Source organism: Lissotriton vulgaris, chromosome 10 (assembly GCF_964263255.1).
Source record: "Lissotriton vulgaris chromosome 10, aLisVul1.2, whole genome shotgun sequence".
NCBI classification, from domain to species: domain Eukaryota; kingdom Metazoa; phylum Chordata; class Amphibia; order Caudata; family Salamandridae; genus Lissotriton; species Lissotriton vulgaris.
Genome location: NC_141698.1, coordinates 669083147 through 669109855, shown reverse-complemented (window position 1 = coordinate 669109855; position 26709 = coordinate 669083147). Strand labels below are relative to the sequence as shown.

The following is a 26709-nucleotide window of genomic DNA, read 5'->3' as shown; positions in this document are numbered from 1 at the left end:
GTGATTATTTCTACCGCACAAGAATCCACTTTAATGATGTAAACTGCAGTGGAAATTCCACCCATGTCTGTGGCAGATGGTAGAATTTTCAGCACCCAATATGTGCACTGAAACTGTATCCCAGCAAAGGGGGTAGCAATGTCAGTACCACACACATCTAGTTTGCTGTGGGACTCTTCAGCACAGAGAAAACCTAACAAGCTTTTCATGGAAACCTTTTATGGGACTAAAATACAACAGACACAGTAGCACACTGTATACAGACTGGACATTTGCTCCAACCCCATTTCTGGCAGAGTTGCCACCACACCATGGCAGATCAGATGGTGGAGCCAGGGGAGGCTACAATAAACAATAATACAGAAAGGTGGTTTGGCTTTCGGAGGTATGAATGGGATTCTTTTATTGACTGGCTGAATCACTCCTCCAATTTCTGGGATTTCATAATATTGAATCTGCTGACTTTTAGTCGCAGCATCATAAACCTTCTGATCTTTACTTCATCTACTCTACAGTACTGGTGAAGAGCATCTAAATCAAAATCTTTGTTTCAACTAGTTATTGCCTTATGGATTGGCTAAAAGCAGACTATTGTCAGTAGTCAAATGACTGAGGGCCTTATTACAATTTAGGCAGTCCTACAGCGGGTGGTGTGCCCGCCAGATTAGTAGTTATATCCTCGTGTGGTGGGCGGTGCTGCAGCTGTCTGACGGCAGCAGCCTGGTAGGCTCATAGAAAAGCCTACCATGTAGACCACCGTCATCAGAGTGCCTCCTGCACCTTCGTGCAAGGTGTGGCAATCATGCCACACGGTGCAGGAACTGAGAGTGACAATCCAGGGCGACACTACATGTGCCAAGGCCAAGAGGCCGGTGGGGGCCATATTAGGTCGCCGTACTCGTAATAAGGCTCTGAGTCACAACAATTTCTAAGTAGGGAAAGTGGCACAAATGTAATTCCTACAAATGAGGGTTTGTATACAAGGTTGTCACACAATTAATCTCTGGAATTGTGTGTAAAATAGTCCATTTATTCAGAAACGTATCACCCTTTGTTCAAGATTTGAAAGTGCTGCGCCAATTGAATAATTATCTAATTGAAACTAAATGCTTGAACCTGATGTAGCTGCATGAGCACACCATTGATTGCAACAAAAGTTAAATGTTATGCCGATAGTGATATTTTTAAGGAAAATCTATGACTGCCTACCGAGAATTCAACATGTGAAAAAGAAATACCGGCATTCCTTTAAGGTAATAATGTAAAACTGCTGGTGATGAAGATTTGTAATGTGAACTTGTTTCCACTGGGATAAAGTAGCAAACTCTTGCACATAACAAAAAGTTTCCTGTGATGGGGGCGTGGCCTGCCAAAATGGCAGAGTAGACGCTTCTACGATCTCTCCCGCCAATCTACCTAAATCCGAAATAATCCTGGCCGCAGCCTATCCCCCTGCTATATGGACAAACTCTGACAGAGAACCCAGCAACTGTACACTGACCAGTGTGGTGGATTAGAGCCGCGAAAAACGACAGCGGAGGAGCACTGTATGCTGGCCGCCATCTTCAATCGTTCCTAGCTGGGATCGATCTGCTGGGGGTGAGGGGTGGGGTGGGGGGCATCAGTTCCAGAGCCTGGCCAGCGGAAGGCAAAGTAATAGATGCCTGATTGAAGTGGAAACCCCCCACGTCCCCCGCAAGTAAGTGAGCTGCGGAGAAGACGCAAAAAACTCAGAAGGGGCTGACAACCAATGGACTAGTGTGGGCTAGAGCTGCGCGTCAGGGGCCTAGTTTAAGAGGCAGTGTCTTCGACAGTGTCACTGCAGGACATTAGGAAAGACCAGTGGATCCGGTGTCCGAGGCTAGGTGCGAATGTGCCTGGGGGCTGGTCTGCCTGGGCTGTGGAGCGGCCCGCGCCGCCCTGTAGGGGATGTCTGGCGACTGCATCCGGAGTCGAGCGGTCCTGCCGAGAAGACAAAATTGGCATAGCTGCATGACCCGAGGCTGCCTGCACTGAAAAGGAGCTCCGGAGGCCTGCGGAGCCCTACCTCAGCAGTTCACTCCTGTTTCGAAGACTCAGATCCTACAACTTAAAAGAGAGTGTGCACAGCAAGTCGGGAAACCATTCCCTATCATGACAGGAGGAAATGATGCATTTCCAGACAACAAGTAGTGAGCACAACCCCTCAAGGGTAAGCTTTTGCAAGAATTGGGGGGAGTGGTGACGCACACACCCAAAGTTTGGAGGTAAGGCGAGGTGTCACGGTGCAGACCAGAAAACTGAGGAAAGAAGCCCTGGAAAGTAAACTCACAGTGAGGAGGGCTGAATACCTGGGACTGGTGCAGGAAATCATCAAGGAGCGATAGAGTGGGGGCTGTGTTGGCTCCCTGACATGCAGGACTGGGCAGCAGCAGTAAAAAGGTATTGCAGTACTACAAAGGGTGGCAACACGAGGTGCTAGACTAGGGAAACCATTCCTTATCATGACAGGAGGAAATTATGCATTTCTAGACAATTAGCAAGCACAACACCTCATGGGTAAGCTTTTCCAAGACTTGGGGGGTGTTGACGCACACACCCAAAGTTTGGAGGGAAGGCGGGCTGTGACAGTGCAGACTAGAAAACTGAGGGAAGAAGCCCAGGAAAGTAAACTCACAGTGAGGAGGGCTGAAGACCTGGCACTGGTGTAGAAAAACATCAAGGAGCGATAGAGTGAGGGCTGTGTTGGTTCCCTGACGTGCAGGACTGGGCAGATGCTGTGATAAGGTATTGCAGCACTACAAAAGGTGGCAACACGAGGTGCTAGATGTGAGCAGGCGAGACGAGACCCCCATACAGACTTAGGGGACGCCTGGTTACAACTATAGTCATAGCGGGGAGGGATTTCCTTAAGCTACAATACTTGGTGCCATGGTGAAAGAAAAAGTGAACTGTGTGGCGCAAACAAATACATTCTTGAACTATGCTCATCCCCTCCTCACTAAGCATGAGGTGCAGACAATACCCCCGAGAGAGCAATTGGGGATGCCGCAAACAGCAGCGGACCCAGCTCAATCTATTGCAGATGTTTGGTTGGCCATTCACACTACGCGTGATGAAATGGTACACAAAATCGACACAGTCGCAATTGAGGTTAATCTGCTCAGCTGTGATCTCCGCAAAGTGTCGGACAGAGTAATCATGACCAAACAAACGGTGCACACTCTACAAGAGGAGGTCCAGACTCTGCGAGGCACAGTGACAGAATTCAAGAACAAAAGGGGTCAGACTGGATGACAGTGCTAAAGAAGCGGAAGGAAGATCATGCAGGAATAATTTACAATTTATCGGATCTCCTGAAAAAGCGGAAAGGCTGTTTGCTAAACTCTTTTTGGAGGATTGACTCACATCCACGGTAGCCCCCAAGAAACTGTCCACGGTTTTCCCCATTGAAAGAGCACATAGGGTCCTGGTGCCTACACCTAAACCAGACGCCCCACCAAGAGGAATGATAGCCAGACTTTAAAATTACCGGTATTGGGATGCAATTCTGCACATCACCCACACTCTGGCCCGCTCATGTTCAAGGGACACCAGATCCCAATTTACCCGGACTACACGAAACAAGTCCATGACCAGAGGAAATCCTTCTTTGTGGTGAATCGATACCTCAGAGACCTAAACCTTAAATACAGCCTCCTTTTCCCAGCCAAGCTGAAGGTTGGAAACAACAGAAAGGCATTGTTCTTTTTTCCAGCTGCGGAAGCTAGCGAATGGATGGATGCACAGAGACAACCGAAGAGGTGGGCACTCTCCGCTGACTCACCCGGAAGTAACAGTTCACACCCTCCACTGCAGAACATGGGGTCACAGAGTAAAAGGACCCACGACAGCAACATATGCAGCACGGCAAAATCCGGGAATGCACAGACGGAACACTACAGGCATCAGACACGATTCCTGAGTCGGGGGAATCCGGACTGGCCCAACACCAGTGAGGAAGACAACGACGACGACAACTAGGGTGACATCTACAAGCAGCAAGGAGCGAAGGAAACCGTTTGGAATAGATAAATACATTCTGATTTGAGGGGGGAAAAAGGACTTGTCGGAAGGTTTTATAATCCATTATAATGTAGAAGGGCAACAAAAACTGATATACGGACTGGGATCCCAGGAGCCAAGGTCACCTGTGATCGGTGGGGGGATCACCCCTCCACAGAGGTGGGCACCCAGATGGGAGCTAGAGTCATGTCCTCGCACACCTTGAGCAGGCCTACCACTTGACTGTTGCACTGCTTAGTCGATTGACAATGGACAGTACAAATACATGGAAATCTGGAATGAAGTTTGAGCAATGTTGTTATCTGTTTAATGTTATGAGGGGGACTGAGGCGGCGTGTGCAGATTCTTACCTTGACTTTGCGGCGACCAGTAGGGGGTGCCACACTGCCCATGGGGAGATGGGCGTTTGGTTCCACTGGGGATGGGGTAGGTTTGTTTTTCCCACTCTTTTTGGAAAACACTAAATATAGGTCATTGATACAAGCTATGAAACATCACATCCAGTACGGTTATACCTGGGGGCATGGAATGGATGATAATGAACTGAATCTGGTATGGCGGCCCGTGAAAAAGTTGATCACGTGGAATGTCCGTGGTCTAGCTGCTCCCAATAAGCGCAGGAGAGTATATGATTATATGAAATAGTATGGAGTGACTATAGCGGGCTTACAGGAGAAACCTGTCTGGGGGATTCCCTGCCCTGTCTCAAAAAACGATGGAAAGGGCAATTATATGCCACTTCGTACTCTGGGTTTGCTAGAGAGGTTCTTACATGAGTAGCTCCTGGGGTCCCTTTTCAGCACTTACACCATGTAACAGACCTTGAGGGACAGTGTATAATCTTACATGGGAGGCTAGATGGGAGGGAGCTGTGTATCATCAATGTATATGCTCCAAATTCTGATTGCCCCTCCTTTTTTTCCCCAGAGTGATAAAAGCGGTGGCCCTGTATTTGGGGACATGTACAACGCTGACGGGGGGATGTTAACTGCGTCCTTGATAGAACTATGGATCTTGAGCCTCCGAGATCCCAAACTAAGCCCTGAATAACAGATACCCTCCATGACTGTATGGCGGGAGTACAGCTGTTGGATGTGTGGCGCCAACAACATCCAACATTGCGACAGTTCCCCTGTTATACCCCTGCCGCTGGTACCTTTAGTAGATGAGAATACTGGCTGCTTGCGGCTGAAATGGGGCCTGATGGGTCCAGATTTCTTTCCGACCACTCACCTATCCTGCTTAGCTTACGTGGTTCACAAACCCCGTCACCCACACCCCTGTGGAGACACAGGAATGAGGCCCTGTCGGACCCTCCATATGCGGCAGTAATTTCAGAAGCACTAGGGAACTATTTTGAGGAAAACTGGGGATCTGCATTGAGTCGGGCACACAAATAGGAGGCCATAAAAGTGGTAATAAGAGGGGTATGCATTAAAACATAATATGGGGTCAGAAAACAATTGCAAAAAGATATTGCTAAACAGGAAACAGTACTGGAGAATAAGAGAAGGTCCTTTCAGAAGCCCCAAACAAGCTGAAAGAATGGCAGGTAGCATGAGAAGCAATGCTCCTGGACTTGCATAAATTAGAAAAACATGTGCACATTGCGCGAAGACTGAGATTGCATAGGGAAGGTGATAAAACTGGCGCCCTACTAGTGCGTTTGATTAAGCAAGAGGTAAATGCGAACCCCACTGTACAAATTAGAGACAGACAAGGGAAGGTGGTATTCTCACAGACTGCAATCGATGAGGTGCATCGCACAACGAGATTCAAGACTTTTTAGACACGATCGAGCTTCCTCAGTAAGGTGCGGATGCCATGGAGACCCTAAATGTGCAGATTCAGAAAGATTAAATTCTGACGGCCATCCATCATCTCAAAACTGCTAAGATGTACTGCCCATGGAATTCTACCAAAGGTTTGCCCCTTTGCTGGCCGATCACCTGCTAGAGGTTTACAATGAAGCGCTTGAGAGGGGGTTGCTTCCACCATCCATGAGAGAGGCCATAGTGGTCATGATACCAAAACAAGACAGAGACCCTTTTTTACCTAATTCATACAGGCCAATCTCCTTATTAACTATAGATGTAAAAATACTGAGTAGCATCATGGCAGCACACCTTCTCTCTTGGATATCTCACATTGTAAATACGGATCAGGCAGGATTCATACCCAAGCGTAGCACCATGCACAACCTGAGGAGACTGGCACAAAAATGACATGCTCCATTTTTAATGGAGGATGACTATGCATTAGCATTATTGGACATGTGGAGTGGCCGTATTTATGGCAGGTCCTCCAGAGGATAGGAGCAGGAGGAGAAGCTCTTAGATGGACCATGGTACTCCACTCATCCCTATGGCATGAATAAGAGTAAAAAATATGGTATCCAAGCCAGTAGAGCTCGGTAGAGGTACTGGTTAGGAATGTCCGCTCTCTTCGCTCTTATTCCCGCTGGCCATTTAGCCACTGGCGGCTGCACTGAGGGACAAGTTGAGAGGTCGCGGTGTCCAGCTGGGCATGGATAATCATGTGGTCTCACTTAATTGCGATGACACTTTGGTCTACTAACACCAGCCGACAACCTCAGTACCACTCCTACTGGCAGTACTGCGGAACTTCGGCGAGGTGTCTGTTCTCCTGCTCAATGCAGGGAAATCGAATTTAATTCCCATAGGAGAACTAGTGGGATGTCACAAGCGGAGTTAAACAAGGGAGAAACCTACCACTATCACTAATGGGCCGAATCGCAATAATAAAAATTATTATTTTACCAAGATGTCTCCACGCAATGCAACACACACTATATATTAGCAGACTACATTATTTTCTGACCCTAGACCAACTCCTGACAGACCTCTTATGGGGCAATAAAAGCAAAAGGGTACGCTTGACAATGCTACAGAGGACGTGGGAACAAGGGGGACTTTGGGTTCCCTGTTTAGAATTGTACTACATGGCGTCCCAGCTTCAGCATGTAGTACACTGGCTAGACCCTGAAAATAATTGGGAGACTGATCTTCTGGCAGGTACACATGTTGATTATACCTTGCCTGAAACTTTGATGTGTGGGAGACAGCCCCCTTGACCCCATACACTGTATGACAGGTCGCCCTCGTCTGGGACATTGTAGGCCGGAGAATGGTTCAGCAAGCCCATATGCTCTGGATATGCCGCTATGGGCAATACGTCCCTTTGCCCGAATAGCGGACTCTGTCGTACGACAATGGAAGGAAGGAGGTTGTCAAACACTGGGAGACCTGTATGTAGATGGAAGGTTTATTACCCGTGATGGGGCTATTGACACCTTCGATCTGGGACTGGGAGAATTTTTACAATACAAAAAAATCTCAAGCATGACACGAAAAATTTTGATAGGATTCCCGGCAGAGCCATTCACCACCTTTATACTAACGGTAATGCTCTACATGGCGCAGGGCAAGAGATTAATATTGCATTTATATGGAGCTTTAAGAGATGTCCTGCCAGGCACGACATTACCAGTAAAGCGTAGTTGGGACGCCATGGTGGAGAAGCCGCTATCTGATAGGGAATCGGAAAAAGCTCAGGAGGGAGTATGCACAGTCAGCTCTATTGCCTGTTTTAAGCTCCTACGATCCAACATGGTATACCAAGCATACCTCACCCGAACACGCTCCGTACAATTTACCCTACTCGTATAGTTGAATGTCTGAGTTGTAAAACACAAGCGGCAGACTTTTTTCTTATGGTCTGGTCATGCTTGCTGCTGTGCTCTTATTGGGATTCGATAGTCACACACTTACAAAGTGCGACGGGCTGGAAAATCCCCAAAACGATCCGACAGGTGTTTTTGGTGTACTTCCCACCCCCAACAACAAAGACGCTTTTTAACATTGGGTCTAGTGATGGCGAAAAAGCGCATAGCTTTCAAGTGGCTTAGACCCAGGCCACCACAGGTGGGGGAATGGATGAGAGATATAAAAGAATGGGCAACTGCAGAAAGAGTGCATATGAAACTAGTGCGTATGGATGAAAAATTTTAAGAGGATCTAAAGGCATGGTCTCAGATGTTAGCGGACCTCAGTGAGGAGCAAGACTCAGGAATCGGGAAGTGAGAAGTGAGATGGGGGCCGCCACAGAGATGAGGGATCACGACAGGCAGATGGTATGTGCTACTGCTTAGAAATAGTGATTGATGTATCACAACTATGTACATAGAATATTGATATAGTGGTTCATACGGGAGATTGGAACAGGGAGGGATGGGTGGGGGTGTTAAGAAGTTGGGTTTGACATGGTCCATATAGACATCAGGAGATGTATATTAAGCGTTTGAGACATTATGGAATGGGTCAACAAGCTGAAAGGTGTTTTTTTCCATGTCAGTTTTCCTCGAATTTGAAGATGACCTCTTCCCATTGTGAAATTGTGTTATTCTATTCTCCAGTGATCACAAAGCGGGAGGCCGGGGGGTAAAGACTTCTGACACAAAATATTTGATTGTCCCGGATGTCTGTGTGATATCATAAATGCTAATAAAGTTACTTAAAAAAACAAAAAATGTCCTGTCACTAGACATGCACGACCTTCATATCATTGCAAAAATATTATAGGTCCAAAATACTGTTATGTCAAGAATGTCATGGGACAGAATACTGCATATAAAAAATAAGGTGTTTAAGTGTTTAATATTGTTTTTAATACATTTGAATATTTCTTACTTTTTAAAATATTATATCTTTTATTACTTTTTGTGTTATGTTATGCTTATTTTAATGTTAAATATGTTTCATTTTTTTCAGTAAGGTGTATTTTATATTTGCTTTGGTAATATATTTAAAGATTTTTTTATTTCATTTGAATTTATTTATTAATAGATTGTTGGGTTTTAGGAGTATTGGATAGGAAGTGATTTGTATAATTGTTTATACATAGATTATTTTAGATTTTTTTATTTTGTAATTTGAAAACTATTTGATTTATAAATAATTAAATAAATGAGTCAAAAAATATATAAATAATTTCAGCTGTTGATGATAAAATAGGTTATGGATTATGTCAATTGTTTTAATAATTTAATAAAATATTGCAGTATGTAAGAGAAGTGCAGGCTCAAGTAGTTATTCTACAGGATACCCATCTGAATAAACAAGAATGCGAGGGCACCAATAAGACACAATAGTGGATTAAGCTGATGTTTTTAAAGATTGAAATTTCTACATTAAAGGTGGAGCAATTTTAATTAAGAAAGAGACAAGCATATCAATTTCTTTGACAAACTGGGTATATGGATAATTACAACCTTGCAAATTGATGATCAGCAATATACACTAGTGGGATCTATAGACCTGATATAGATGAAGTTGAGCCCCTCACAAAAATCTTTTGAAATCTTTTAGAATTTTCTTCCCCTATTATAATGGCTGGTGATTTAAATACTATAATGGACATTACGTTAGCTAGATTAGTTGGTAGCAGATTCATACCTGCCCCCAAAAGGCAGGTTTATATTAAGAATATAATGGCCCAGTTAGGCCTTACAAGATGTATGGGAGAGAAAGGGCCAGGACTGGTTCCGGCTACATAATAAAAAATATGGTCACCATTCCAGGATAGATTTTTTCTAATAGACCAGAACATAATGGACTAGGTCCTGGAAGTTAGGCATATATCCACACATCTTTTAGACCATTCCACAATATTATTACAACACAAGCCCAAAGTGAAGAGATGGACCCCGGATTGTTCTCTCTTGGTGGATCAAGATGTAGTAAACATATATTCGGGCAGAGGCCAAAGGGTTCATTAAATATAATATAGGAACTGCCCTTCCACGTATGGTATGGGACTCTTATAAAGTGTTTTAATGGGGAAACTAGCTATCATAGCTTCCTTTAAAAATAGACAGCATAGAGGGAAAGTAAAAACACATGAAATAGAATTATCAGAAGTACAAGACTTAAGTTTAGCATATCCTACTCGGAGCAATGAGAAATTAGTCCTAGAAGGAAGGTGTCTAGAACTGAGGGAGAAGCTCAACTTTATTTTGGAGGCCAGAGTAAAGAAATGGTGGGAAACCTGTAAGGCAGTGAGTGAGTATGGGGAGAATTGTGGGATTTGCTGGCCTGGAAAATCAAAACTGATTAAGTCCGACATACAATCAGGGAAATTAAAGAGATTGTGTTTACTCCCACTCTTAACAGCAACGATGATATAAAAAAGGCCTTTCTCAGTTTTCTGAGTGACCAATATACAGAAGATAAGGTAATAACTCAGGAGCTGATTAAAGAATGTGCTGGCGTTAGGCTACTAAGTAAACTTAGTGAGGACGAAAAGGGTGACTCGAATATCGATATCACGCGTCTGAATTTAGCTTGCCAATAAGGACTAGTAAGAAAGGGAAGGCAGCTGACCCTGATGGGCTTCCAATGGAAATATACATCATATTGGAGGACATAATCTTACAAATAATGACAAATGTATTTGTTTTTGTTTTTTTAAAGTGAATGCTCTTTCATCAAACTGTGTTGTGAATCATATAATTCTAGATCACTACTAAATAGTGGTTATAAAATCTTAGCCAATGTACTCACTGGGCGGTTGAATCAGGTAATAGGTACCATACTTCATGGGGATCAAAGGGACTTCCTAAGGAATAGGTTCCTTTATGAATTAACACATGCCCTGATCAGAGCAATTGATATAGCTACTACTTTTAAGATTCCATTAGCAGCATTAACACTGGACGCAGCTAAATCCTTCAATAATGTGAACAGGGGTTATTAACAAAGAGTGTTAAAGCAGTGCAATTTGGGCGAAGATTTTTTAAGACCAGATATATCAAGTTTAGAGCCAGAATACTGATAAACTGTAATCCGACCTTTCCATACCTTGATAACTAGAGGTACAAGACAAGGTTGTGCTCTATCTCTGCTCCTTTCCAATTTATATATTGAACCTTTGGCATGTATCATCAGGCAAGAGCCGGCAATTGTGCCCTTCATTTGTAATGGCTGGTGCATAAAAGTTTCTTTATATGCAGATTACCTCATGATTTATACTTCAGATCTGCAGGCCGCGAAGGAGGAGCTTTGCGGGCAAGCAAGATGGCCCCGTAAGCTCGGAGCTCCGGAGACCCTCCGACCCTCCGCATAAATCCTGATCGAAATTCTGGTCCATGGTGGTGGATTCTTGTTGGTGAATGGTCGTTGAGACGGGATCTGCTGTCCGATTCAAAATCCGACACTTATAGACGGAGATACGTCGTGCTGAAGATTCGTGCCAGGGACGGACCATTGTCTCGGGGATGGCCGACGGCAGCGACACATAACCGCATGACCGATATGCTGTGTGAGTGACTCCTGCGCCGGCTGGCGGAGTATGCGAAGTTGCGAAGTGGCCTTTCGCTGAACAAACATCTGTGGCTGCTACGCTCCACACCTGCCTGCGTACCCGAAGGGGTTTTTGGTGTACCACCCTTTGTTCAATTTCCCGGCTCCAACATGGCGGGCAAGGGCGAACCAGACAGAACGGTGAACCGGGTCAGTAGGAAGACGGTCCAACCCCAGACAAACAAGATTGATCGCTATGCCCAACAAAGAATCTCGCCGACTGCGGCCGCCCACTCAAAAGACACCCTACGGGCGATCGACCTTAACCTGATTAGGGCCGACCTCGGCAAGACCAATGACAGGGTGAAATCGCTAGACATCAAAACTGCGAGCCTCACGACTGATGTCTCGGACCTGCAGACGGAGGTCCGGAACCTGAGGTCTGTCAACGATCTTTTCTCGATGCGGCTAGAAGATTTTGAGGGACGTGCCAGGCGGCAGAACGTCCGCATTATTGGGGTGCCTGAGGGCGCGGAGGACTCGGCCACCGATCTCTTTGTCGAAGAACTGATAAAGACTCATCTGGCCCTTGCGGGCCTCAGCCTTTTCTTTTCAGTTGAGCGGGGCCACAGAATGCCGGTTGGACCGCCAAAGTCGGGCGCCACGCCACGGCCCATCATAGCTCGCCTGTTTAACTTTAGAGATCGGGACGTGATCCTGCAGGCCTCGAGACGACACGGGCCCCTCAAGTTCCAGAACGCGGATGTCAACTTTTACCCAGAATTTACTAGGGCGGTTCAAAGACAGCGCCAAAGTTTTGCGGGAGTGAAGCGGCGTCTCAGAGACTTGGGGATGAAGTACTCAATGATGTTCCCCGCTAGATTGCGTATTGAACATAATGGCCGTGCTGTATTCTTCGACATGCCCGAAGTGGTGAGCGACTGGCTGGACACCTTGTCGCACAGACACGAGGAACGAGAAGAACATTCGGAGGGCGCCTCGGGAGGCCCCGAGCGTCAGGAGTAGAACTCATTTCACTAACTTTGTCGGTCTGTGGTCCTGTTGACAATGACCAAAGAGCCATACTGCTGCACTTTACAGTGTATATCCTTTTCCCATTATGGAGGGTGGTGGGGGGACTACGTGATCTCCTTTCTCCTCTAGCGTCTTCTTGTAGTTTAGTTTATGGGGCGACAGGCACACTGCTGGTTGGGGGGGCTACTTAGTCTGCTGCAGGGGTGCAGGGTGGGGGGTGGTTCGATGGTTGGTTTTGTTTGCTCTCTTTGTTTCTCCTTTCTTTTTCTAAGGCAATGCAACGAATGCTCTGATCCTTTCAATGTATCTATGAGGCCTACTGGGGTCAGCGAAGGCCTACGATTTGACGATGGGGGGTAGGAAATTAAAAGTTCTGTGTTGGAATGTTAACGGCTTGGGTGATCGCATCAAGAGAGGGGCGGTTTTGCAACTGTTTAAGAGATGTATGCCTGATGTTATTCTGTTGCAGGAGACACACTTGGTGGGAAATACATGTTGAGCGCTTAACAGGAAGGGTTTCAAGATGGTGGCACACTCAGGGTTTTCCTCAGGATCCCGGGGGGCAGGGATTATGATGCGCACGTCTCTCCCATTTGAGATCGATTCCAGTGTTGTTGATGAGAGGGGGCGGTACGCTGCCATCACGGGGAGATGGGAGGGGCGGTCCCTGATTCTGGTTTCAGTTTACGTTCCCCCGGGGTTACAAAACAACACTTTTCAGGACCTTGGAGGCGCCATCTTGGGCCTACCCGAGGGGTTGCTTATTGTGGGTGGCGATTTCAATTCGTCTGCTTGGGGACCTTGGACAGACATCCGCCCAGAGATCTCCGTAGTTCACAATCCTGGTTGCCCGATTTCCTCGACACCATGGGACTGATTGACTGCTGGAGACTAATGCATCCCAACCGGAGTCAATATTCGTTTCACTCTGGGGCGCATGGTAGCCTCTCTAGAATAGACTATGTCCTGGCCCTGGCGGCCCATGCGCTGGCGATTTCCGAGGCCCGCTTGCTGGCGAGGGGCATCTCGGACCATTCCCCGGTCTGGGTGTCTTTCGACTTCGACATTGTGGTCACCGAGCGGCCAGTAGTAGTTAACCCGTGGTATTTTCGTAACCCGAAGACGCGCGGACTCCTGGCCAGAGCCATTGAGCTCTATTTCTCTGAGAATACTGGGTCGGTTGCATCGACCGCTACTCTATGGGAGGCGTTTAAGGCAGTTCTGAGAGGTGAGGCTCTCTCCCTTATTGCGGACGTCCGGAGACACAGAGATGCTGACATGGTGCGCATCGAAGCCGAGATTATGGAGCTGGACTCCCAATTGGAAGCGGGCCCGACTCCTGAGCTGCTCCATGCTCTCTCGCTTAAACAATCGGAATACCGTGATATTGTCTCCGATGCTGCCAAAGTCATGGGTAGGGAACAACAGGGTAGAATTTACGATGTCGGGGACAAGGCGGGCAAGCTCCTTGCTTGGCTCGACAAGAAGGAGAGAGCCAGTCGCGTCGTTCCGGAGGTGTTGGGGGACGACGGCCTGCTCGTCACCGATCCGAGGGCAATAGTGGAGTCGTTCCCTGACTACTTTGAGACCATTTACACTTCGGTCTCGGACCGGTCTGAGACCGACTCCAGTGCGCTTATGGCGGAAATAGATCTCCCGTGTCTGTCGGAGACGGACCGTGAGGATTTGGATAGGGACATCACCGCTGACGAGATAGCCCTTGCCATTAGTTTCCTCAGACCTGGTAAGGCGCCCGGCCCCAACGGTATTCCAGTGGAACTGTATAAAATCAAGCCCGATGTCGTGTCTCCACACCTGCGGAACATGTTCTTGGAGGCGCGAGAGACAGGCATGCTTCCCCACGACCAGAGGCTGGCCACCATTGTGGTTATCCATAAGGAAGGGAAACCCAGAGATTTGTGCCGATCGTATCGTCCCATCTCTCTCTTGAATGCTGAGCCTAAGATTCTTGCCAAATTGCTGGCCAACCGTTTGATTGGCGCAATTGGCGACTTAGTGCACCCGGACCAGTCGGGCTTTATTCCACATCGCAACACGGCCCTTAATCTCCGGAGACTCCACGGAGCCCTGGCTAGGGCTCACACGCTCAGGGAGCCAGCTGTTCTGGCGTCGTTGGATGCCACAATGGCGTTTGACTCCCTCGAATGGAACTACCTGTGGGCAGTGTTGGCGAAACTCGGCTTCGGTCCGGAATTTGTAGGGTGGGTCAAACTTCTATATGCCAGCCCGCTGGCTAACGTGACGGTCAATGGTTGTGTATCCGCGTCCTTTGCCCTTCATAGAGGCACTAGGCAGGGCTGTCTCCTGTCGCCCCTTTTGTTCGCACTGGCACTTGAACCGTTGGCAGCGTGGATACGGCACCACCCTGACATGCATGGCATTCGCTGGTCCCCTGGATTCGAGGACCGAGTGTCATTATATGCAGATGACATCCTCCTGTATCTTACCTCCCCTTGTAAATCTCTCATCGTAGTATGTGACGTGCTTCGACTCTTTGGCCGGCACTCTGGCCTGGTCATTAACTAGTCGAAGTCGCACTTATACGTTCTGAGAGGGGGGACACCTCGTCTTCAGAGGGACTGTGGCATACAGGTTGCGAGACAGGGATTTAAATACCTGGGGATCTATATTTCAACTGACCCCAAGGCACGCTACGAGAACAATTTGCTTCCCCCTCTTCTTCGTCTCCGACGTGACGTAGAGGGTTGGCGTAAACTTCCTCTCTCCCTTCTTGGGCGCGCAGCATTATTTAAAATGATGTCCCTACCCAGGTTCCTGTATGCCCTGCAAAGTACTCAAGATCCGGTCCCGGCCAGATACTTTTGGGAAATCGAGAGCTTGCAACGTGCCCTGCTCTGGGATGGCCGGCCACGCATTGCTATCACGAAGCTCACGCTCCCGTGGTATGATGGGGGTATAGCATTGCCCGACATGCGGAGATACTATTGGGCCTCTCAGTTGGCAGCCCTTAATCACGGCCTTTACGGCCCGGCAGATAGTCCGGGTTACGCCATGGATCGGTGGCTCCTGGATGGTGGGAAATACCATAGGGCGCTGTACACGAGATCTCTTGATAGGCGGATGTCTGGGCAAACGAAAACAGCTGTGCACATTTGGAGAACAATCACAAAGGCACAGGGGTGGAAAGACAAACTCACAATGGCGACTCCACTCTATGACCCTGAGATTCTGGGTAAATTGTGGCACACTAAGGGATTCGACAAGTGGGACATGATCGGCATCTCTAGGGTGGAGGATATGATGATACGAGGGGAGGTAAAATCTTTTGCCCTACTACAGACAGAGTTCCAGCTGGGCGGAACGAATATTTTCGGTACGCTCAGCTGCGACATGCACTCCTGTCAGCCATGCTGGAGGGCGAAGCAATCCCCGAATGTTCTCCCCTGGAAGATCGGGTACTGGACGGCCACATGCCGGACAGCGCTATTTCCCTGACATATAAAAAACTGATTAATATTCGTACAGACCTTCTTCTGGGGGTGAGAGATCAATAGGTACGGGACGGGATAGAGATCGACGACGAGGACTGGCAATATGCGGTGTCGTCCCCCAAGGAGGTTGCTATCCCCGCCCGGCTTCGATTGGTGCAATTGAAGATTCTACACAGAGTTTATGTCACTGGCCCCAGATTAATACACATGGGACATTCGGTTGATGGCCTCTGTCGGCGTGGCTGTGGCGCTCTGGCCACCTTCATGCATATCATTTGGGAGTGCAGTGCGATAGCCTCCTACTGGAGGCGGGTACACATGATCATGAGTGAGGTGACCGGGGTGGAAGTTTACGCGGAGGCCCGGAGATGCCTCTTGAATATCTGGGGTCCAACGGATTACAACACTGCACAAACCCAGTAGGTTACCCAGGGGAATATGATCGCAAACCGGGACATTGCACAGATATGGGGAGCGAGAACAGCCCCGAAGGTGGTACAGTGGAAGGCCAACATGGATTGGTGTATGTTCCGAGAAAAGACTGTGTATGTAGCCAGGGGTAAACCCCAAAAATGGCAGAAGCTGTGGGGGGCCTGGAACGAGTATAGGGGTGACATCTGCATACCACCCTAAACCGCCCCACTGGAAGAACACTTGACCCCATAGCCTATAACTCCAACTGACGTCCTGTCTCACTACTATCCTGTGTTTCCCTACCCCCGTGGTTCTATGCATCCATATTGTTTTGAACCTAACTGTGATCACTGTGCCTCGCCGACTCCTAGATTGGGCCCCACTACATAATAGTTTAATTGCCTTCTTTCTTAGCGCTAGTTCTGGCGCCTCTTTCTATACTTGTTCCTTTTCCATAAAAAAATACAAAAAATGGAAAATTATAACCTTGACACGTTCTGGTACCTTGCTTCGTGCACTTTGACCCATTGTCTTCTGAGTTGCTGCCTAGCCTCCGGGATGTAAGGCTGAATAGCTGTGTGCACTATTTGAAAATAAAGGTTTTAAAAATTAAAAAAAAAAAAAAAAAAGATCTGCATGCCGCCCTTCAAATTAATATGACAACAGAGTTCAGAACTGTGTCTGGTTACTAAGTGAAACTTTCAAAAATGGAGATAATGGATCGGAATGTGGCAATGGGTGATGTCCAGAGCAGGAATGAGATAAAATATTCAAGCCTGAAAATTACACTAGACTCAAGTAAGATCCCTGAGATAAACTTCTCTAAAGCTATGGCAGAGTGGATCAAACAGATGATCCGTAGCTGGGCTATATCAGCATTAAAGTTCTGCTCCCTTGTAAAAGGCCCGAGCTGAAGCAGGCATTTAATGGCCAGTATAGCCCACTAAGGGGGAGGGCGTTATAAGTCTATATTAGGCTATTACTACTGGCTATATAATACTGAATGAACTTTACTTTGGTAAATACAGCAATGGACGAGGGACAAATTAATGCCATTTGAGATTAATTGCAAGCAGAAATCATGCAGAATGCAAGTAAGCATATTTGTTTTCTTTTATTATAATTTTAGAAAACCTTATAATAAATAGTAGCATTAAAACCATTGCCACATGCAAGTTTCAAGGTTCATTAGTTAATTTTGCTTCCAGAAGAAGCCATACAAAGATACAAAATATATCACTACATTTCTCATTTTTCGAAGGGTGTTGGTGGCACTTCCCTGAAATGGCTGGAGAGCTTTTTATTGAATCGTACTTTCCAGGTTTTCTCTAAGAATAAAAACTCCAGCTCTCTCATTTCCCCTCATGGAGTGCCTCAAGGCTCTATTTTAAGTCCACTGCTTTTTAATGTTCATATTAGCCCCTTAGCAACTATAGCAGAAGAAGCGGGCCTTACAACATTCTCCTACGCAGACAACACCCAGCTTGTTTTCTCTTTATCTACAGATGACAAGTCTAAGGTGTCCCCTCTTCAAACAGGACTTCAAAAGATTGCTGAATGGATGCACTCCAACAAATTGAAGTTAAACGACGGCAAAACAGAGCTTCTCATCTTTGGTGAACAGAAGGAGCTATGGGGCCCACAGCAATGGCCGACCCAAATGGGTCCTACTCCTCAACCGTCGTTATAAAAACTTAGTTTAGTTACACTTCCATGATTTCTTTGAGATGTTAATTTCCAAATTAGTAGTGCTCACACATAGTGTCTGGACATTCACAGCTAATCCTGAATTCTTTATTCATCACAAGCATCTATGCAGTCACAACCTGCTAATCTTCACCATTAACCCTCAGCTCTTTCAGAATTCAACAGTCCTTTCTGCTTACTGCATTCAACTCCGCACGTTCAATCTCTCTCATAATACCACCAACGATCTTAAGCCTGCATGCTGACTGAAGTGTATTGTAACTTTGCTGTTGTTCAATAATGGTCAAGCCTTTATGCTGCCATTATTAAAAATATAGCAATTACTTAAATTGTACATTTTTGCAGTACTTCGATATGATTGAAAATAATTTCCTATTTAAGTGCGCTTCAGTTTTCTTTGTTGTTGTAATATGGCACTTGTCATCAATATAGATGATCAGGAAAATGTTTACTCACCTCCAGATACTCTAGCCCCCTCTCCGGGGTACTGGGTCCATTTTTCTTCAGTCTCTATCTTTTCTGTTTGAATGTCTTGTTCGACTGAATCGTCATTGCATTGAACATATGCCTGAAACAGATACAATTATTATGAACCACACCATTCTATTCATTAGAACTATGAAGAACAAGCACAATAGATAGAACTGACAAAAATAACCTCCCAGCGGACCTGACATTCAATAGAGTAGAGCCTGCTGAAAGCATGGACATATATTCACATGTCTGCCTGCCAAATGTCGAAAAAACAGAAACATCCCGAACAGAAACATCCCGAACCCAAAACGATAACTGTGGCTGTTGAATAGGTGGAATAGGTGGAAGGTGGCCTCCGGAATGCAGGAGGATCTTTTTCTCCAAAGAAGGGGTTGAGGCAATGGACAATCCATTGCTACAAGGTCTGTTTATGAACAGCCTTTTCATTCCTGTCACCAAAAATTCTAACGAAGAGTTAATCATCTACATTCCTTAGTCCTGTTAATGCGGAAACTAAAGGCCAGCAGTGGATCCAACCGAAGTAGCCTCTTCTCCTTCTTAGAGGGATGTGGCAGAGAGAAGAACATGGGAGCATGATAGAGTGCCACATAATAAAGGGTTACACCACTTTCAGACCACAGAATTCATGAGCCCTAAGTATAATGTCTAGGCCAGGAGAGGAGCCCTTCATATGGCGTTTATGGTCCTCTTCTGTGCCTTCGACTTAGTGGACAGGGATATCCTATGGGATATTCTGGGTCGGGGAGGGGTTGAACCCATATTTTTGCACATTCTAAAATGTTTACATCAAGATATCCAAATGAGGGTTCAATATTCAGGTTAAACCAGGTGGCAAGCAAAGTTGCATTTTAGTTTAGTTCCTGTTTTACTGTATGCTGATGACACAGTATTAACCACACAAACTGCAAAAGGGCTTCTATCACTTTTTAATGGTTTTAACCAATTTATGCAAGAGCTGAAGCTCAGGGTGAACCATAAGAAATCCTATGTAATGACCTGCGGCCCAAAGGATACCCGCACAAAGAAATGTTGTTATTGAGGGAATGGAAAAGACAAAAGATTTAAATTATTTAGGTCTTATGTTTAATGAGAATTTGCATTGGGAAAGATTAATTACCCAGAGGAAACAGGGGATGGAGGCTTCTTACGCTACAACTGCTCGTTTTGCAAGAAAGCTAGGACATAACACTAGTGCAGAAATGGTCATGCTGTACAAAAGTGAAGGTCTCAGCGTGGGCACATATGGAGCTGGAGTCAGGGAGTACACTGCAAATAAGGCCCTGCAGAGAGTAGAGAACACATTTCTGAAGAGGCAACTACGAACCCCATTAGCTACCCCGAGTTTCAGTACTCATAATGAACTTGGGGTAGGGTTCCCAGGAGACAGGGTAGGCCTTGCCCCCATTCAATTATGGACAAAGATTTGGTATACTGAAGATTTCGGCTTTACTCAAAGTATAGTTAAGAATTGCCATGTACAGAATAACATGTTAGTGATCCCTAGGCTCAGGTATATTAAAAATACTCTGTGTGACATAGGATTGACTGACTACTTCATGGACTGTGAAAAATTCTCCCTCTTTCGAAAAACCAAGTAAAGGAAACATTTATTGCACACAAGTAGGAGACTAGACTTGTAAATATGCTAGGCTCTCTTATGGTTCAATCATGTGTTTCATTACTAACTGCAGAAGGGATGGAGCTTTACCAGACATGGGTAAAGGAACCAGAGCTCTGGCTTTAGCTCACTCGGGTCCAAGGGAAGATCCACTTTATAGTGGCTTTTCGTGTGCCTGTTACCAGGTTTCTAAGGTATCCATGTTGTCCCTGTGGTGGGAGATCCACTTAGTCTACCAAGCATTTTATGTGGTTTTGCTCTCTATATTATTTCAATATATTAAGGGGGAGATCTTTTAATAATCATCAGGAGGGCTTAATTTTCCTTCAGCGCCTTGAGACTCCGGTCATGTGTTATTCACTATTGAATTTTATCACACAAGCAATGAAAATGAGAAGAAAATATGCAGTGTAATTTGAGTGATGTTATTATTTAATATTGAAGAATACTTGGTGATAGAGCTTTTTATGATGAGTTTTATAAAATTTTCATTTTTTATTGGCCACAACATTTTATTTTCTGTATTTTGTAATAGGGGAGTATACCAATTCCGTGACTGATGTGTTATAGTTTTTATTGCAATAAGATGCCTTTTGACCCTGGGTTTTTGTGACTGTTTTTGTGCCTTTATGGACAATTGACCGAATAAAGTTGTTGACTTACTTTGTCCTAAGTACCAGCTTTGCAGGGAAGAGGATTAAATATGTATGTAGTTCTGAGTGATTGCATTATAGAAAGTAGCGACTGTTTCGCATCCAGCTGATACTGAATGTGTATATGCCCACCTGCTGTAGGAATATGAGCGTGCTCCTCTTTTGCTCACGATTCACTGTAACTGCAATGTTATGTTGTGTAAAAATGACAAATAAAGATTTTTTTAAAAACTATGTCTGTAGCTCACTGATATCACATGCTGAAGTGCTTGCAATGAGAAACATGGTTTTCAGAGTTAGAAGCCTCACTGTGCAGAAGATCAAATGGAGCACGCAATGGGAAAGTGATGACTAAATTGAGGTTCCAACAGGGTATAACGAAGGAAGGTCAGAGAAACACATGAGAAACACATCACAATGGGTAATTCAAATAAGGAAAACGGATCACACAAAGAAATGGCAACATGCCCACAGCATAGCCTTGTCGGGCCAAGGCTAACACAAACAAAAGGACATTACATTACTTAGGCTGGAGAGGATAAACCTGCTTTCCCACACAATAGGTAATGAACTTGTACTGATAGATAGTCTAAATAGATCGAATTTGAAAAAGGGTGGAGAGTAGCAAAAATGACATCCATGAACTCAGACAGCAGAAGGGTGCACAACTGCTAAAATGTAATCCACACCCTCAGCAGATAGAAACCTTTCAGCTGGTTCTACTTTATCTGCTCACATGAAAATGTAGATTCTTGAGTTGCAGAGGCAGTGCTCTACCCTGCTGCTGAGACATAAGATCCTCCCAAACAGAAACCAAATAGGATGGCAGATACCTAGGAACTGAAGGATTGAGTACAAGACTCTCCTTGCTCCTTTCCAGGCCATCAGAAGCAGCTGAGGTTAGTCATGCCCGTCCTTAATTCAGGACTTGCGGGATCAGCTCAGAAGCGGACATGCCTATTGTAAGCCGGAATCTCACTGAAGTCAGAAATTATCTTGTAAAGGCCTTCGAGCGGGATAGTCTGGAGGGCTGAAGGTCAGACAGTGATTGTTTTCTAAGGAAGTTAATACGGCTACTCAGGGAACCCCCACCAGGCAAAGATACCCTGTGCTACTTCCAGATGTAAACATCACTCCTGATTAGCGAAATGGCACCTGATGAGTTCATCTATCTTGATGAGGAGGGCTCCGGTCAGGTGACTGAACATCAAGGGCATCCCATGAAGTTTCGGCAACTGCCACAGCCTGGTCACTTCACCCTGCTTGTTGCAGAACCATATGATGGTCATGTTGTCCACCAATACCTGGAGCAACCTGCACTTGATGGAAGGCACAAAGGCCCAGAGGGGCAGATTAATAATACACAGTTCCAAAAGGTTAATCTGATGGTGCTGCTACATGGCAGATAAGTGTTCTCTGAGCACCACACACTTTATGTGGCCTCCATAACCTAAAGTAAGTAAATCGATCACCACTGAGACATTCAGAGGACGAGGGAGCGTAGTTTGCCACATGTCAGAATGTTAAATGACACCCACCACTGAAGGTCCTTGCCTTCCTTGGTGTGAGTTGTGAATCTTGACCATCAGCCATCCTTGATTAAATACAGACGAAGGTTTCATTGAAGGATTTGCACATGCCTATGACTGTGAGGCACCAGAATAATGCAAAATGCCAGAAGGCCAAGTAGTTTCAGAACTGTTAAAGCTGGTCATTAGCTCTCGCTTGAAAGATCTGGATCACAGCCCAAATGTGTTGGACTCTCTTTCAGGGTGACATATCCCAAAAAAGGGTAGCCTCTAAGAAGATCGATGATGGGACTTGGGCACATTGACTGAAACATCAGCGTAGACAGCAACAATACCACCCTGTTAAGGTGGTCCATGACAGTAAGAATTGAGCTTGCTTTCAACAGCAGGTCATTGAGGTAGAGGAAAACCTAGACCAGCAACTTGAGAAGATAGTCCGCTACCTGATCTTTGCAAAAACCTGAGGGGCCTTATCAGGCCAAAGGATAGGACAGTGAATTGGAAGTGCTTCGATTATAAAACAATGCAGAGATACTTCCTGTTGGACTGCAAGATTGGCACATGAAAGTAAATGTTCTACAGATCCAAAGCCAGCAGGACCTAACAAAGCATTGCATTTTACAATGTTCCCTCATGATGGAACACATTCCACACTATGAATTAGAGAACAGGTCTCACGTCCCCATAGTTTTTGGGGCCATACTTTGAATAGTAACCAATGGCCCTCTCAGGGTCATGTGTGAGTTTGATCGCTCAATTTACTTCTCTAAAAAGAATAGTGGCATGATTCAATGACATTTGAACAGTAATTGAGTAATATGGGGTAGTTATCAGAAAAAGAGAGGCATAACCTTGCTGACCAATTCAAAGGACTCACTGGTCTGATGTAATACAGTACTAGTGGGGAAGATAGTATTGGACACAGGTCTAAACTGCTGATGGAAAAGTAAAGGGTCTTGGTGACAGTGACACCTAATATGAAGAAGAAGAAAGATTGCTGCTGCATTTGGCAACCTCCAACCTAATGGATGCTGGATAGGCTGTGAGGATCAAATCGTGTAATAGGCATGGACACTCAAATATGCCCAAATCTTCTGACACTACGAATAGACTTGACTGGAGGGAGAAAGCAACCCTGAGGAACATATTGTACCTCTGCTGGTCTTAACAAATAGAATGCAGTGTATGCCTTCTCACTAAGCAATCTAGTCTCATCACAGGGAATGTTTGAGAGGAAAACCCAGTGGACATATCCAAGTATACCATCCAATCCAAACACGAATGCTCACAACCCAGACAACAAAAACAATGGTATCCAGGCCAGACCATAAAATATATTTCACCATATCCTGGCCATCCTGTACTGTCTGGGGGAAGGAGTTTCATGGGTCTTCAGGCTAAGTGGACAAAACTTCACCCACTATGTCACAAAGCTGAAGATTGTAGCAACACAGGAGACAAACAGTATTCAAGGACTAAAGGTTTGGGCTAATTGATAGAAGGATTCTCTTGCTCATAGTATCCGATTCTTTCAATTCTCTGTCTTGTGGTGCAACAGATGCAGAGTTTGGTCTGATGTTTCTTGGTGAAATCCATACTTTAAGGCTCTCAGGAGTAGGAGACTGTGCTGAAAAAGTTGTATTGCCTGGTGAAGGTCTGTGTTATTTTGTAACTGAGAAATTCACAGTGAGCTGGGGTCGAACAGGATTAGACCAGGCCACCATGAAAGACTCAGCTATGACTTTGTTGAAAGGCTGTAAAGGCTCCAAAGTCAAATGCCTGGGCTGCAAATATTCGGTCAGGAGGCTGGCCTTAGTCTCCACTCTTTTATTCAGGGCCATAAGAGTAAATTTACTTCTGTCTCTGGTGAACCATCTAAGCCACTGGCATTTTGGATATCAAGATGCAAGCCAGCATCAATCAATCAATCAATCAGTGATCTGGTAAAGCGCGGTACTCACCCTTAAAGGTCTCAATGTGCTGTCGGGTGGATCTGCTGTTCAGTCGACGTGATAGGTCTTGAGGTCCTTCCTGAATTGTGGCACAGATGGAAATTGTCTGCGATGCAGTGGTAGGGAGTTCCAGGTCTTTGCAGTGAGTTAGAAGAAGGATCTTCCTCTAGAAGTGGTCCTGCGGATCTGTGGAATGGTGGCCAGGGCCTGAAGGGTGGAGCGGAGATGTCTGGTCGGAGTGTGGAAGAGGAGATGGTGGCTGAGGTATTAGGGTCCAGCACTGAGGATGGCTTTGTAGGCCTGTGTGAGGAGTTTGTAGATGATCCTTTTGTTGACTGGGAGCCAGTGGAGGTACGAAGGTGGTCAGTGATGCGGCTGTTTTGGATGTTTTGCAGCTTTGTTTGGAGTTTTTATGTGGTGCCAGCGTAAAGTGCTTTGCCATAGTCGAATCTGCTGCTGACAAGCATGTGGGTGACCATTTTCCAGGACTCTGAGAGGATCCACTTGAAGATTTTCTGGGGCAAGCGGATAGTGTTGAACCAGGAGGACGAGACAGCATTGATATGGCGATTCACTGACAGCGAGGAGTCTCCAATGATGCTGAGCTTTTCTGTGTGGTCCGTGGGTGGAGGTGGGGGAGGGGGTGGGTTCAGAGCAGAGTGGGCCACAGTGTTGAGCTTGAGGCAGCTGTCTCTCATCCAGGCGTCTACTGCCTTCATTCCGCTGGCTGTGGAAGTTGTTCTTGGTGGCTGTGGATTCGTCAGTGATGGAGAGAATCAGCTGGGTCAGGATCAGTATGAGGAGAACGAAAGTGGTCCACCTCCTCATCATAGTCTTTACTATGGGGAATATGCTTCAAGCATTGAAGTGCATCAAAATCAGAGCCAAAGGAGGAGATTCCTCCTGAAATACTGCTGCGCTTTGCTGGCGTTGCAGGGAATATGGGATGCTGTTCCCAATATGGGAAGCCAGTTTCAAATCTGTAATCAGAATCGGAGTGGCATCAGATACCGCCGGAGCTGGGGCGGCTTTGACACAGGAACAACTGGCAGAGCCTTCTTCTAAGGAGTTGAGGCACAGCTCGGTACCAACATCGCAGACTGAGCTCGTCTAGGGTCAGTTGGCATCAAGGGAGGAACTGCTGGCAGAAATTTGACAGGAGGCCCCTATAGATCCATCGGACCCGGAGGCACAATGAAGGGATCTGGAAAACCTTAACAAGCTGCAGCATGGCCTCCTTGAAGGTTGTAATTTGCTAGAGAGCCAAGGCTAGAACAAGAGTTGGATGTTGAAGTCGGATCAGAGCCTTAAGAAGAGCAACTATGCAATTTCTCCCTGGATCATCGAGAAGTCAAAGAGCTTCACTTGGACATTTTCTATTTTCCATTTGACTTGTCACCCAAACTTTGTTTTGGAATTACTTGAAGAGGCAAATGGGACTTGGATTAACTCTGTGACTAGGAGTGGGACAGGCTCTGTTGCTTATGCTCAGCAACATATTGTTTAGCTGCTGCCTCCTGAAGGCCCGCAGATGAACTAGGGAACATTTGTAACAAAACTTAAAGTCATGCCTGGTGCCGAGTTACCAAAGCTCAACATTATGCAGGCCCTTCACCGGCATCTGTTTGAGGCACATGCTGCACAGTTTAAACCATGCCATTTTAGGGAGGGGGGTGACATCCTGCATACAGACAATAAGGTTTTTAAGAAATATCTGCAACAAAAAGAAGCACAAAACGGTAGCAGTGGAGCTATAGATTTGTGTCAAAGAATGCAAAAAAAGAAGATTGCTTAGGTGGCACCAATATATGGCTGTGTTATCATGTCCAGAGGTGGAAAGAAGATATTACAGTGGCAAATTATGCCATCTGCCAACCTACACGAGTTTCGGATCTAGTCTAGCACCTGGAGAAATTCACATTATGAGCAATTTGCAGTTGGCAGTATCCGTAAGAGCACATTCTTAGATTAGTGTATGGCATAACTGCACTTGTATTATTGTTTAAACATTTTTAATAAAGGTGCCAGGTGAAGTGGACAGGGCCATGTACTTACATGGAGTGTTGCCCTGTGTTTGAGTCTTCTTCAACAGTTTGAATTGGATGTGGAAAAGTTGTCACAGAGGTCCTTTAAGATATTCTCTTGTATCACCCTCTCACTTGTAGAGTAAAAATACCATTGCTTGGCGTCATTTTGAACCTGGGATCCAGCTATAACAACCGTTGGGCATCAGGATTTTGCTAGTGAGCATCTTGTCTGTAGGCACCTCTTGAGCTGTGCAAATGCCTTTCGAGAAGCAAGGATGTAAGAAGAAAAGTATGCTAACTGTCGCTGGAAAAAAAAAAAAATTCCAAGTAGCATCTTTTCTGTTACTGGTTGCCTTGCTAATGCTGCAGGACTGCTGCCTTACATACATATACACAACTGTGTGTAATTGGTTGCACTGCAATCTATTTGATCTATTTCTTTC

General features: G+C 45.7%; 1 protein-coding gene across 1 annotated transcript in view; it reads right to left on the bottom strand.

Annotated features, from left to right (window-relative positions):
* The window catches only part of DYNC2I1 (dynein 2 intermediate chain 1), a 476503-nt gene that overhangs the window by 145462 nt on the left and 304332 nt on the right, over window positions 1–26709 (bottom strand). The window contains exon 13 of the mRNA XM_086941505.1: window positions 18449–18560. Coding sequence (XP_086797631.1) covers window positions 18449–18560 — 112 coding nt within the window. The remainder of the gene's footprint in view (window positions 1–18448; window positions 18561–26709) is intronic.